This window comes from Marmota flaviventris, chromosome 4, assembly GCF_047511675.1.
Source record: "Marmota flaviventris isolate mMarFla1 chromosome 4, mMarFla1.hap1, whole genome shotgun sequence".
Taxonomy (NCBI): domain Eukaryota; kingdom Metazoa; phylum Chordata; class Mammalia; order Rodentia; family Sciuridae; genus Marmota; species Marmota flaviventris.
The window spans coordinates 479,799-494,202 of record NC_092501.1 but is presented as its reverse complement, the minus strand read 5'-3'; the positions used below and the strand labels follow the sequence as shown (position 1 = coordinate 494,202).

At 50.1% G+C, this 14,404-nt stretch overlaps 1 protein-coding gene across 2 annotated transcripts; it reads left to right on the top strand.

The window, feature by feature from the left end:
- The first annotated feature begins 3,268 nt into the window (after positions 1-3,268).
- Cyp2e1 (cytochrome P450 family 2 subfamily E member 1) lies at positions 3,269-14,019 on the top strand. Of its 2 annotated transcripts, none has more exons than XM_027925097.2 (9): positions 3,269-3,445; positions 4,227-4,386; positions 6,947-7,096; positions 7,537-7,697; positions 8,074-8,250; positions 8,984-9,119; positions 11,619-11,806; positions 12,229-12,370; positions 13,186-14,019. In XM_027925097.2, exons 1-9 carry the CDS (start codon positions 3,269-3,271, stop codon positions 13,368-13,370), a joined length of 1,476 nt encoding a protein of 491 aa, XP_027780898.1. In that variant the 3' UTR covers positions 13,371-14,019. The 2 variants fall into 2 exon arrangements, with proteins under 2 accessions (XP_027780898.1, XP_027780900.1); XM_027925099.2 differs by having other exon boundaries at positions 8,074-8,251; positions 8,979-9,119.
- The last annotated feature ends 385 nt before the right edge of the window (positions 14,020-14,404 follow it).

Sequence of the window (14,404 nt, the reverse complement as noted above, 5' to 3'; positions counted from 1 at the left end):
GAACTATTAACCAGAATCTGTAAGGCACCCTACAAACAGAGGTTCTCTATAATCAGGGAAATGGAACTCAGCTCTACCATTTCACATGCACTAGCTTGCATGAATGAGGATGTACAAGCAGCAAGCTTTGAGAGGTGGCCCCCGGGCAGGGCCACCGTGAGTTTAAGTTTGCAGGTGGTTCAGGTACTCAGGAAATGATGTAGGGCTGCATGTTTAAGGGTGCAGGTGCAGCCTAGCCTAGAGATATTCTTACACAGTGTTCTGGAAGCATGTGCTACAATGTCCCTAGCAACACTCTTTGCAAAGGCTAAAACTTAGGAACAGTCTGGCAGGATACAGGGTAAATAAAGTATAAAATATCTATACCCATGAAGTTGATGACCCACAGCCACATCTCACATTGTGGACTCTTCTTCTAAAGGTAATAACAGGTGAAAAATTCAGGTGTCAAGGAATATAAATGTCACAAAATCACTTTTTAAAAAATAAAAATAAAACTATATAAAGACATAAGAAAGAAAATCACAGAGAATATTAAAAGCAAACTCCAAAGAGGCCACTGGCTCTGAATGTGTTGGTGTGCAGGCAGAGGCCCCTGGGATGGGATGTGGCAGTGTGGTTAGTAATGGGGGCTTGGTGTTTGTTGTATTAGCACTCTTTACAATTTGCAGAAGTGCTCATCAGTCCTTGCTATGTGTCAAATATTAGAGCATCAGAGCCCTATCCGGCCCGCATGGCTGAGTGCCAGCAAGGCCCAGGTGCCAACACCTGAATGTCAGTGAGAATCCCATGCAGAGCCCTGAGCAGCTTCCTCCACCCAAGCAGGGGTGACTCTTGGCTCAGGAGAACAGTGCTGTTTACTCCCAGAATGTTAAACAGCAGCTTAGACTGGTGCTGGAGGCAGCTAGTAAACCAGAGGACCCAGTTCTGAATTCCCACCTGAGGTAGGAACTGCTTTCCTAGGCCAGGCTGGCCTGAACTTTGGACACTGTGATGTTGTGCGTTCTATGCTTTGGTTTTTCTTGGGGGATTTTTGGCTTTTGTCAAGGTCATTGTTATTAGTTAAGAGTAGTTGAACATAAGATAGTTGTCTGGACAGATTTCTATTTTGAACCTTTTTATTTTATTAGAAATAAGAGCTTAGTAAGGGCCCTGCCTTTGATCATATAAACAGGAGGGAGCCCTGTACCCAGCTGTTCTGAGAAGGCTTCCCCCACCATCGCTACTCAACTTCCTCTCACTATCTGGCCTTCGAGTGTCACAGAGGAAGGTTCTCCTCTCTCCACTGTGGTCTCAGGAGTTGTGGCTACTGCACGGTCTCCTAAGGGCCTCTGGTCCTTTATGCTTGCTTCTTGTGAGCATGAAGGAAGGGAATTCAGTGCACTGAGACTGACAGGAAATGCTTCTACCAGGTGGTGTTCCTCTAACGATGACTCAGCTCTCTGGAGGAGACTGGGATCGGGGAAGCCACGGAGGACTGTGAATACCAATGCCACGGCCAAACACTGATTTCCAAAATAGAAGAAAACATGTTTGAATAAATTTGAAAATACCAGTCTGAAGCTAAAATTCCTGAGAGTTGAGTGGCATGTGGCATGGAGACAAGTCTGTTGAAGGTTGCACCTTGTCCAGGTCAGGAGCTGCTGATTAACTATTCAGGTTAATTTAGAACAAGTGTAAATGTATTTCTATACTGAGGCTGGCAGCTCTTCATGGTGCAGGAGAGTCAGCAAGTGGGTGCTGTGGTCTGAGGGCAGAAGGAGGACTTGTTCATCTGGCTCACAGGCGCAGAGCCAGTGGACACCGCATAGCCTCGCTTTCACACAGACCCAGGAACAGAGGCACCACCCCTAAGCCACAGGGGATTCGGGTGCTTTGCATTTTAATTTTCCTTATTGTTCATCATATTTTGTATCTTACACAATGATGTAGGACTTACATAAAAATATACAATTATAATACATAAATTAAGATTCTCCCCATGTTACCAGTGAAAAGACAGAATGAAAAACAGTTTTCTTACTTTTCTTACACACACACAAAAAGACCCACAAAATACCTAGAGACAGCCCTAATGGAAAAGTGGATGTGGGATTGTATGAGGAAGTAATTCACGTAAGAAGATGCAAAGAGGTGTGCAGCACAACTGTCTTGGTAGTGAAATACACTCTTCCAAGTTTAACTCCTTAATAAAACGAAGCCAGCAATGAAGTTTTCTTTTTAGAATTTTACAAAATGATTCTGGATAACTTCTGCCTAATTATCTACAATAAAATATCTTTTTAAAGAATCAGACATTATTAAAATCTGTGTGGCAGTTTTCTCTTAGAAGTTGCATTCAGTGACCAACAAGGATGGGCTGGAACAGGGTCACATAGCAGGTTGCTGGCACTTGTCACAGCTCTGGAAACATCCAGGGACACTTTAATTTTCCACTAAAAGGGAAATTTTTCCTTTTCCCCCATAGGTCAGTCTGGGGGGTGGGGAGCTGTCCCCTTTGACACTGGTTGGATATAGTGTGCGTTTGGGTCACGTTTGCTCAAGCTTGTTTGGGCTTATGTAAGGCAGCACCAGGCACGTGCTGGCCACTGCAGACAGGCCAGCTCAGGTGGTACAAACACAATCTCAGAATCTGTCAACACTTTTCTTTGCCTTTTAAGACTTTTGCCAGTTTACTTAACAAAGTTCAACGGTTTTCAGAAGCTGAGCTTTCCTCCTCCGCCCTCAGAGTTTTACAGGTGGTGAGCCAGGGGCTCTGGCTGCCTAAACAAACCACAGTCGGAAGTTCAGAGGCATTTGCATCACCTGAGCTGGCACCTGTCTGCAGTGGCCAGCACATGGCTGGTGCTGCCTTACATAAGCCCTGCCCAAACAAGCTCGAGCAAACATGATCCAATCGCCCCACCATATCCAACCAGTGTCTAAGGGGACAGTCTCCCACCCCCAGACTGACCTATGGGGAGAAAAGGGAAATTTTCCCTTTCACTAGGAGAATCAAAGTGCCGCTAGGTGTGTTTCTGGAGTTGTGACAGGTGCTAGCAACCTGGTATTGACCCTGACCCGGCTCATCCTCTTTAAGAGAAAACTGCTTCAGGAGTAGTCCTTTGAAATGAGTGCCAGCCACCTCTAATAGTAAACTAATACCTTGGCAGCAGGAGAAGGGAGGTGGCATTGGCTGGTTGACCACCCTCCTTCTCTGCACTTTATTATAAAAGTTTCCCTCTGCAGGGATCATCCCCGTGTGTCAGCAGAGGGCCCCAGAGGTACCATGGCTGCTCTTGGCATTACCCTTGCACTGCTGGTGTGGATGGTCACCCTCCTGCTCATATCCATCTGGAAGCAGATCCACAGCAGCTGGAACCTGCCCCCAGGACCTTTCCCACTCCCCATCGTTGGGAATGTTCTCCAGGTGGACTTGAAGGATATTCCCAAATCTTTTGCCAGGGTAAGAGAAACATTGTTATTTTAGGGAGAATAAGTCAGGAATGAGATCTGATACATGTGTATTCAATTCATTGTCCAAAAAAAAACTGTTGCTTTCTAACACCAGTCTTTTATGGAGTAACGGGATGGGTAGCAGCACCCAGGAGTCCCCTCCAGAAAGCTCCACTGGTGTTGCAGCCTGGGCACTGAACATGGAGGATGGGCATTAAACACCAGGCCCAGAGGTGCCATGTAACCAGAGTGATCATTGGGAGGTTTGGTGCAGTTGGTGCAGCCATGGGCAGCTCCCACAGAAGCAAGGGGTGCATTCCAGCTGGTATCTACCATGCTCTACCCAATACCAACACCCGCCTCCCATTGTGGCTGAGCACACCCTGTGAGCTAACCAAGGCCAGTGTGCTCTGGGGTACAGGGGTGGCACTTGGTATTTGTATGAGGCGTCATTATGTATGATAGAGGCTCCAGGTCAGCCAGCAGTGCCCTGGGGTCCAGGACCTTGACTTAGGAAGTGAACAATGGGGTGACGGAAGTGGGCATTGGCTACAAGACTGCAAGGGAGGGACATGAGGAGCCAAGGTCCAGAGTTGGTGTACAGACAGGGAGAGATGCTCCTGCAAATGCAGCAGCCTCTTGTGGGGGAACTTCCCTACACCGGCCGCACAGTCTTTCCCCACATCCTTCCAGTTCTCTGGTGGATTACAGTAACAGTGATCAGGCGAGGCCATCTTGAGTCAGTCACCTTCACCCACTTCCCCGCTCACTGTTTGTGTTGGTCCCTGCAGCTGGCGGAGCGCTTTGGGCCTGTGTTCACACTGTACTTGGGCACGCGGCGCGTGGTGGTCCTGCATGGCTACAAGGCTGTGAAGGAGGTGCTGCTGAACCGCAAGAACGAGTTCTCCGGCCGAGGGAAGATTCCTGCATTCCAGATGTACGAGGACAAGGGTGAGTGTGTTTCCTAGTAGCAGGTGGGGCACACCCAGAGGGACAGTGGTAGGTGCCCATCACGTTGCCTGGCCAAACCCACACTCACTGTTAGTGACAGCAACAGAATAAAGGCAGAAAGGCAGGAGACCCTCAGGCCCTTGGGTAATGGCTCGTGCCTGTGAAACCTGCTGCAATGTTCCCACTGAGCAGGTGCCCTGTACACACCACGGGGCTGCCAGGTATCCACACTGACCAGTGGTGCAGAGAGCTTGCAGAGAGAGGCAGATAGGCCGTTTCTGAGCCTGCACCAACCCTTCCCAGGCCTTGCTGCCTTGGACCCGCACTTCTTGGAACCCTTTCCACTCACAGCCTGAATTGCCTGTGGGGTGTAGATGGCTCCACCCAACCAGTCCCCTCCCCTGCCGTGAGGCACCCAACCTGACAGACACTGTCTGCAAGCGAGCCAGCATCAGACCGTGCCAGCATTAGCTGGTGATCTCCTGAGAGAGCCCCAAGGGGTGGACATTCTGAGGCCAGGAGGGGTGAAGCAGACTTCCAGGCAGTCTCTCCTCTCTTGGCCTCAACTTCACTGTTGCTAGAGCCCTGAGTTTGACCCACGCAGATATCTCCTTCCCTCCCATGGGGAGGAGGGCTGGGTGGCGCTGGCTGCTCACCCTGCCAGCGTTTCCCAACCCCTGACTGCAGCTCTACCTTCTGTGGTGCGCCCAGCTCCTGGGAGTCCCTGCCACCCCTCCTTCTTGTTCTCACCTTGCCTGCACATTCTCTACTCCCCCCGGTCACTTCAGGGGGTCCCGAAGCAGGTCAGAAGTGAACAGCATCCCATCTGCTGTAACCAGAAGCTTCTCCCTGTCGTGTGGGGCTTCAAGCCAGTGAGCAGGCAGCTGCCTCTTGGTGTCCTGCCTGGTTGTGTGCATTTCCCAGATTCCATCACCTCAAGGCACTGATGCTTGGCTCCCCCTTCTCAGCACTGGGTTTGTTTTGCTGCGCTCTCTCAGTAAAGCAATGCCAACTGTCTTAGTCCCTGTTGTCAGCATCAGAAGAGTCGCTGCAGCCTGGGAGACAGGGTCCTGCTATAGAGCAGTGTGATCCTGGCTCAAGGCCCATATCTGCCCCCATGGTCCAGGACCTGTGAGCTGCAGGCAGCAGGGCAGAGCCCAGAATTTGCCTCTCCAGGGTCTTTGCTGCCTCTGCCTGGAGACTCCAAATCCCTATTTTTATTCATCCCATGTGGCCCAGTCTGACACTGAAAATCTGCTGGACCCTGAAAAAGAGATACGTCTAACCCTTCAGGGATAATGATGTGAATGCTTATTTTTGGCTAAGATAGAGCACAGGTGTGTGACCACATGCCAAGGGAACTGCATGCATCACTTGAGTAAGTCTCAACAGACTCCCAGAAAAGTGCTCCCACCAAAGTTCTCAACCTGGCTAGCGGCCTCCTCACGACATTGCCCATGGAGCTCCGCCCTCCTCCCCACCCTTCTGGGTGAAGTTGGAACCATCATTTGGCCTGTATCTCCCACCTCATGTCACATGCTGTCCTTGCCCCTCTCAGATCAACCAGCCTCTTTCTGGAAAGTTCCTTGGACCATGGTGACCACACATCCCCAGGGTACTTTCTCAGCATCCTGCAGGGCCTCTCACCAAGCATCCCATGTGTGGTCATACAGTTAATGTGGGAGGAACTTCAAGATGCAAGCCCCTGTGTCTGTGAGGGTGCTACTGTTACCTCTGTGGCCCAAGAATGCCCAGAATCTCATAGAAGGCCTGGCACAGGGGGTGCCAAACCTGCTTCTTGAGGAAGTGATGATGGGAAAAGCAAGGGGGAGGCAGGCCGAGAGCGAGGCTGTGAGGGGCACTGGAGTGCAAGGAGGCTGAGCAGGGCTTGTCTGAAGGGATCTGAGGTCTTCACCAAGAAGGAGTGAGAGGCCAACAGGGCAACAGAAGTTGCATTTGGGGAAGAATAAAAATGTCCACAGAGTTGACTGAGATAGGAATGGAAGCACCCCAACACTTTACAGAGAAAGCATTTCTTTGGGTCTGTTGATTCCAAATGATTTTACACTGGGAGGAGAGGGCCGCGTGAAGGGATGGTGCTTGGTCGTCCCAGCTGCAGGTCCTTACAGTAGGGTCTGGTGACCTTCAGGTCTTAGTCAAAGCCACTGCTGTGAAGCCATAAAGAGATGAGATGAAATGCTTGTTGAGCAAGGGTTCAAATCCCTGGGGACAGAAAGGCTGTCCAAGAATTTTGTCGATAGGCAGGAGAGAGGTGACAGCTCTTCCTTGGAGTTGCCACATGTGGTTTTATTTGGCATGGAGAAGGCTCTGAGGAAAGTGCAGAGCCAAAGACAGTGAAGTGATGCCATATCATGAAGGCACCTGGGAGAGGGGGGAGTGCCAGAGAAGCACTGCATGTCCCCTGCCTCCTCTTGTGATTCTTCCTCCCCTGCACACCCTGCCCAGGACCCAAAGGCCCTATGAGGACCACTTCCTGCCCCAGCCCCATATCCCCAAGACCTGGGCCTTTGGGGTGACTTCTGCTGTCCCTCTTCCTTAGGAATTATTTTCAATAATGGACCCACCTGGAAGGACATTCGGCGGTTCTCCCTGACCACCCTCCGGGATTACGGGATGGGAAAACAGGGCAACGAGGAACGGATCCAGAGGGAGGCCCACTTCCTGCTGGAGGAGCTCAGGAAGACTCGGGGTGTGTATTCTTGAGCAGATCCTGAGGGAGGCCCACTTCCTGCTGGAGGAGCTCAGGAAGACTCAGGATGCTGTTCTTGGGCAGGCAGTAGGGAGGGGAGCTGTGGGCAGGCCCCTGGAGGGCAGGGATCAACCCGGAAGCAGCTGGCAGCTACAGGGACCCTGGACCAGAGTGGGTCATGATGGTCCACAGCCACTGCATTCTGGACTCCAATTTCCAGCTCTACTTTTAAGGGAGCAAGAGTGATCACCACATGACTGCTGAGCCCAAACAGCACTGAGAAGTAGACAAACCTTTGGCCGCCTTCTGTGGCTTGGCAGCTTTCAGGACGGTCCCCAGGCATCAGTGGGAGTGCGTGGAGACTGAACAGCTGGCTGGGGCTGCGGTGGGTCTGTGCATACCTCCCCCGTGGCCTCCCTAACATCTCACCTGTGTTCCAGGCCAGCCCTTCGACCCTACCTTCCTTGTGGGCTGCGCACCCTGCAACGTCATAGCGGATATCCTGTTCAACAGGCGTTTCAACTACGATGACAAGAAGTGTCTGCGGCTCATGAGCATGTTTAATCATAACTTCTACCTGCTTAGTACTCCTTGGCTGCAGGTGAAGCCAACTCTATCCTTTTCCTTAGTCTTTAATTGTGCAGTTATGTTGGAAGAAGGCAGATTCAGGTGGTGTGGGACCAATAGGCTCAAGGAAGCCTGAGATCGGGAGTGTTTTGGAGGCAGCCAGGCAGCCCCTGTGCTCCTTCTTGGGATGCCCTGGGCCCTGAGTGCCCCTTTCCCTAACCTAGGTATTCATATAGACCTGTGTATGCACATTTTCACTACAGAGGGTACACTGCCTGGAGAATGATCTCAAATATTCTAAATAATACAATAATGACAACCATAAATCAAAGTTTGAAGGTTAGTAGCTCAGCACACACAATTAGGCTGCATTCAGAAAAAAATAGTTTTATAAGTTTCTTTCTTTTCAGCTTTACAATAATTTTTCGGGCTGCTTACGCTATCTACCTGGAAGCCACAGAAAAGTCTTAGCAAACGTGTCTGAAATAAAAGCGTACACACTTGAAATGGCCAAGGAGCACCTCCAGTCACTGGACCCCAGCTGTCCCCGGGACTTCACCGACTGCCTGCTCATGGAAATGGAGAAGGTACCCAGAGCCACCCTGCTGGACTTGATGGGGTGGGGTAGGGCACACGCACCTCAGATCCATGCTGCCACCTGTTGGCTGGCATCCAAATTGCCCTCTTAGTGTTGCAGAGGAGGCACAGGGATGGTGGGCTGGCACCTTGCTTCAGCTCCCTTCAGGCCAGGCTGGGTTCCCCAATGGTGCCAAAGTTCCAGGGGTCCCAGATGTCCCCAGTTTCATCCGCCTGCAGCTCCTAGGACCCTCCTCTAGCTCAGAATGGTGAAGCCTCCTTCCTTTCTTTTTCTCTGGCTTACACACAGCATGCAGCTTTCACACTGACTCCCCTGGGCAGACTCCTAGGCTGTCAGAATCTCACCCTTAGCAAAGACCCTCTCTGTCTCCCAAAGGCACCAGCCTCCCTCTGGCCTGGAAGGAGGCTGATTCCAGCCCCTGCAGCTGGAGAGTCATCAGCAGAGGTCCTGGCTTGGCAGGTCACCCAGATTACCTCCCCTTTCCCAGGGTAGCCCTGGCACTGATGATAGAGCCAGAGTCCTATGGCCTAGGTGGGGAGCCTATCCTGCCTCAGCCAACTTCCTGGGAACCTCAGTTTCTCCAGCTGTGAGGTAGAAATAATGGGGTCCTGGTTGCACTGGGAGAGCTTCTCACATCCCTGGCTGTCTGTTGAAGGGCAACAGGTTGTCTCTTCAGCCATCTGAAGACAATTTCTTACCAAGTCTCTCTCTGTCTCTAAAAGCGCAGTGGAGAGTCTGGGTACACTCTGGAAAACGTTGCTGTGACCTTGGCTGACCTGTTCTTTGCGGGGACGGAGACCACCAGCACCACCCTAAGATATGGGCTCCTGATTCTCATGAAATACCCAGAGATTGAAGGTATGCAGATGAGAAGCCAAAGGACCTCCCTGCAGGGCCAGCCTTGTGTGTTCAAGCCTGGGCTCTCCGCCTGCAGTTGCTTTTTAGCCTTCTTTTGTACTGTGGGATCCCTGGGTGAATTGCTTTGAAGAGAAATGTCCTTGTAGGTACCAGGCACCTGGTACCCTTGAACACAATAGACCCACACTCCACTGGGGCCTGGGTGCAGGAAAGAACAGTCCAACACTGGAGAGGAGAGAGGCGCTGGACGTAACTTCTGCACTGTAAAGACACACTGATAACAGTCAACACAATGCTCCAGCTGCTCTTGAGGAAGACTTGGCCTTCTAGGCAGAATGGGGGTCAGGGCAAGTCTCATATCTCCCAGGGCATCTCACTCCACAGGGCTCTGAAGTGGGAACTCAGGGAGAAGTGATGAGGCCACCTCCTGCCCTGGAGGCACCTACCTGCACACAGGCTAATAGGACCAACCTGCCTTAAAGAGGGAGCAGGGGATCTGTAGCTTGGGGCAAGGGAGCCCAGAGGCCTGGGACCTCCACTTTCTGAGCTGGGCCCACCTGCTGCTGATGGGACGTGGCTCCCACTGAGTGCTAGCTTGGGGCAGACCTTCGATGCACTGTGCTCCTCTAGCTCCTCAGTCCTGGAGAACAGATGGAAGACATGAAGCAATTTCCCCCAAGAGCATGGGTGTGCAACCAGCCCAAGGTCAGGCCCTAGGACCTGGTCTTTATTTCAGCAAAAGCTTTGTTTTGTTTTAATCATAAAAGGAACCAAAAGTCCAGGGAGGGAAACATTTTACAGATCTGCAGCATTTGTAGGAGAACTTTTGAACATTGTGTATAGAGGAATCCTGTATTCAAACAGTTTGAATTATTGACCATGGTAAATTTCCAATATAAACAAAGAGAATAAACATGATAGGCACCCTACATTCTTTGCCAAATTTAACATGTATTAACATTTTTCAATATTTGGTTTGGAGCTCTTAAGGAAACATGTTACAGAACCAATCAGTCTTGCCCCTTTGTGCCTCCCTCCCCACAGAGGGCAATGCTTAGGGATTGTAAGGAATAATAATAAAGAGGAGACACAGAGACAAGGTGCAGAGGCAGGGAAGGTGACAGAATGGCTCCTTGTCCAAGAAGCCATGTTTATTTATACCAATAGATTACATTAAGTCATTAGTACCATAACCACGTTATTGTTTAGAGTATCAGTGAAGTTGCTTATTCTGCAGTTATATTTTATTGTTATAATATGTAATGTCAGGAGCTTTGTGCAGTCCTCAAGAAAGTCCATTTTCTGAAGTTACTGTTATATGGGCAGCCTAGGAGCACCAGATCTTGGTGAAACATTGTAGTTATCTAGCAAAAAAGTTCTTCTATTCCCAGGAGCTACGTGCCTGCAATCAAGGTTGAGGCTTGATGAGGCTCTAACACAGAGGCATCTCAGGGCATTGCTATACCAGTCGGCACTGCACATATATTAGCTATATTATTAGATCCTAAGAGAGATTACAGGGCATTCTAAGGTTGGGAAACAGGATACCTGTTGTCTCCTGAGGGGGTTTCTCACCAGGGGAAAGCTTCCCTGTACATTTCCATGGTTAGAATCCCTACAAGGGATGCTGTGCATCATCCCCACCTGTGACCCAGTACATTTATCAAAAACTAAATATCAACAAATAGCTCACAGTAAGGTTGTAGTGCCTTAATATTTTACCTGGGTACCATACTATACATACCTTTTTGCAATTTTCTTTTTCACTCAAAGTGAAAATCCCACAGGAAATTTCAAACATAGAAAGTATAAGAATTTGCTGAAGGCTGCTATTACCTCAGTCAGAGGAACTTCAAGAAGTGCACTGTGCATGTCTGGTTATATTCTGTCATCTGTCCTCTTACTTTTTAAAAGTACATAATGAAACATCAGGGTGACAATTACTGCAAAGATTTCTCTCTAAAAGGAAGTTTCCAGGACCCATTTGTTATTCTCTGCTCCTGACATGCAGAGAACTGAATAAGCCATCTCCAGCTAAAATAATTGAAGCAAAAGTTTCTGTAGACTATAAATGACCTCCATGGGCATAACTATTATAGACATTTGTGAAGATGTTATCCAATAATTTGAAGTATCTGGGGGCACAAAAAACACTCCACAGATACTCCACAAAATCCATAGGGTGGGTTTGGTGGATGACTAGAAGGGTGATTTGGTAGATGTATTGAGTAGATGTGTGGGTGGATGGATGCTGGCTTGCTGGAGGGATGACTTGATAGGTGTGTGGGTACATGAATGGTGGAAGGATGAAGGGATGAGTCCTCAGTAAGTGGACAGATGGATAGGTGTATGGGTAAGTGTTTGGGTGAGGGTTAGGGTGAGTGGATGGATGGATGCGTGGGTGGATGCATGGAAGAGTGCTTGGTAGATGTATGGATGGAGGGTGCACGTTCAGCCTGGTGTCAATCCTTTACATTGCTCTCATTCATGCCTTGGCAGAGAAACTTCATAAGGAAATTGATAGGGTGATTGGGCCAAGCCGCATCCCTGCTGTCAAGGACAGGCTGGAGATGCCCTACATGGATGCTGTGGTGCATGAGATTCAGCGGTTTATTGACCTTATACCTTCCAACCTGCCCCACGAAGCAACGCAGGACACCATGTTGCAAGGATATGTCATCCCCAAGGTCAGAGTGAGCTGGTGTGCACTGTGAACACCTCCTATCACCTCACCATCTAGTTTACCAGGCAGGTTGGGGATCCCAAGGCTCTGTGGCCAGTGTGGCTGGATGGCAGGGACAGGCCAATACAGGGTGCCAGTTCCCCATTGGTCCTTGTCTGGTCCTGGTGACTAGAGAAATGGATGGAATTTATGGAAGTGCCTCCTTGATGGAACCTGGGAGTGCAGCACATTCCAGTCAGAGTCCACTGCATGAGTACTTTAGGGCTTCCTCTCCATTTAGACCTGACACCTGGCTGCTGTCCAGTCCTTAACTGAGCACTGTCCCAACTGGAAATGTGCTGTCCTGTCTAATATGGGATTGAGGCTGACAGCAGACATTTACTCAGTTGCCTGAATGACTGACAGACAGATCTGTGTCTCCTGCAGGGCACTGTTGTGATTCCGACTCTGGACTCCCTTCTGTATGATGACCAAGAATTCTCAGATCCTGGGCAGTTTAAGCCAGAGCACTTTCTGGATGGAAATGGGAAGTTCAAGTACAGTGACTATTTCAAGCCTTTTTCTGCAGGTGAGCAGGGTTCAAGAGCAGCACCTCAGCCTGAAATGGTCTCCCCTCCCCTCATCTGCTCTCTGTGTCTCTGCCACCAGCCAGCTGTGCACCACCTCCCAGCTGTCCTCATCCCTGATTTCTACCCACAACGCAAACCAAGTGTGCTCCCCCGATTCAGAGAGGCTGGGTGACATTTTCACAATAAGTTCCGGAAGAAAGGTTTATGGGTAGACCATTCTTTCCACAGAGTGGCCGCTTTCCCTCATTCATTGTCAAAGTGTTTCTACTTAACAAGACAGTGAAAACCTCTCACGGCCCTATCACTTGATACCTGCCGTTTTAAATCAGGGTTTTTAACAGACTCCTCTCAGGTTCCCTGGACTCATCTGGGAAGCAGTGCAGCCTTCCCTGGATGTAAGGGGTGCCTTCCTGCGGCCCCTTGCCAGGGCTGGCTGCACCTCGGGTTCTGGTGAGGAAGACTCCACCACCAGCTCGACACACGTCCTCCTGGTGTGTGCACTGGCAGCCAGCTCACCCACCCCCATCCCATGGGCACCATGGGTTAGCACTGGGTGTCGACTTCACCAGGCAGAGGCCATTTTTCCCAACCGAACAGAAGTTTTTGCAGCTGAGTTCTGCATGGCCCCCACACAGGTCACGTCATGGAGATTCCGATCTTTGCTCTTATGCTTCTTTCAGTGGGGTGTGGGGAGTACGTGCTGCTTTAGGGTGTGGTTGCCCCAGCCTCCTCTGGCCCTGCCTTGAAGCCTCACGGTTAATGGTGTGTCTCTCTGAAACCCGCTGTGTCTCACCAGTACTGCAATTACTTCTAGGAAAACGGGTGTGTGTTGGAGAAGGCCTGGCCCGCATGGAACTGTTTCTGCTCCTGTCCACCATTCTGCAGCATTTCAATCTGAAGTCTCCTGTTGATCCAAGAGATATTGATCTTAGGCCCATTGCAATTGGCTTTGGCAGAGTCCCACCTCACTACAAACTCTGTGTCATCCCCCGCTCATAAGTGTAAGAAAACACCCTGGACACCTCTGTCCCCAAGTGTATCCTCTGAGAGTTCCTCAGTGCTCAGGAAGTTGCTCCCACCATCAGGAGGCAGGTGGCCCCCCGGAGTGAGTTCCACCAGAGCTGATGTTTCCAGTCAGTCTCCAGACAGTGCAAAGCAAAGTCCAGTGAAGATGTGGTCAACCTAAACCAACAGGCGGTTGAGGCTGTGCTGTGGTCCTAGACACAGTGCTCTTTGAGACTTCTGAAAAGGCAGAGCTATACTGTCACCAGTCAACACTTACCAGGAAAGACTGGTGTGAAATGAGGACACTAGTTTGGAACAGGGAGAGGCAAGGACATTTTGCCAGGATTTATTGGTCTGGACAAAAGTAGGCTCTTTCCATCTTGCTTCAAGATGGAAAGTTTTTCCTTTTACCTCATTGTGAGCATCAATTTGTCCTTTGTATGAAATAAGCATGAAAAGTCAACAGGGCCACCCATTATTATTTCTTAATATTCGTTCCTTGCATGGAACAAAACAAAACTGAGTGGTGATGTGAAAGGAGCAGCAGATCCGCCCTTTGCCTTCCATACCTGCGACCCACCCGGAGCCTGAGCTTTCCTTCCCTGGGGGGGGGGGGCACGGCCCTTCCCAGGCTGCACACTTCCCGAGGCACTGTGTACTCTGTGGATATCTTCAATAAAATGAGCCACACTTCTGAGCCAGCAGCTGGTGTCCTCTGTCCTCCCAACCCTCAGCCTCCCTCATGTGGGGTCTCACTGGGCTCACCTGTGTCGCATTTCATGACTAAAACATAACTCAGGGCCACTCCAGGGGGACAGGGCTGCATGAAATAACCACACAAGAGACAGAGATACTCTTTCTTTGGGTCCTTTGATGGCTCCTCTGACCTTAAATGTCCATGGAGAGAGAGAGAGAGAGAGAGAGAGAGAGAGAGAGAGAGAGAGAGAGAGAGAAAGTGCACATGTCTGTGCTGAACCCTTTTATTGGGGAGAAGCCATTCAAATGAGGCAAGGGGTCAGGTTTCAGGG

Coding starts and splice junctions, on each gene's coding strand:
- Cyp2e1 (XM_027925099.2), top strand. CDS start 3,269: ATGGCTGCTCTTGGCATTACCCTTGCACTGCTGGTGTGGATGGTCACC. Junction 9,120..11,618: donor GAAATACCCAGAGATTGAAG/GTATGCAGATGA, acceptor ATGCCTTGGCAG/AGAAACTTCATAAGGAAATT. Junction 11,807..12,228: donor AAGGATATGTCATCCCCAAG/GTCAGAGTGAGC, acceptor TGTCTCCTGCAG/GGCACTGTTGTGATTCCGAC.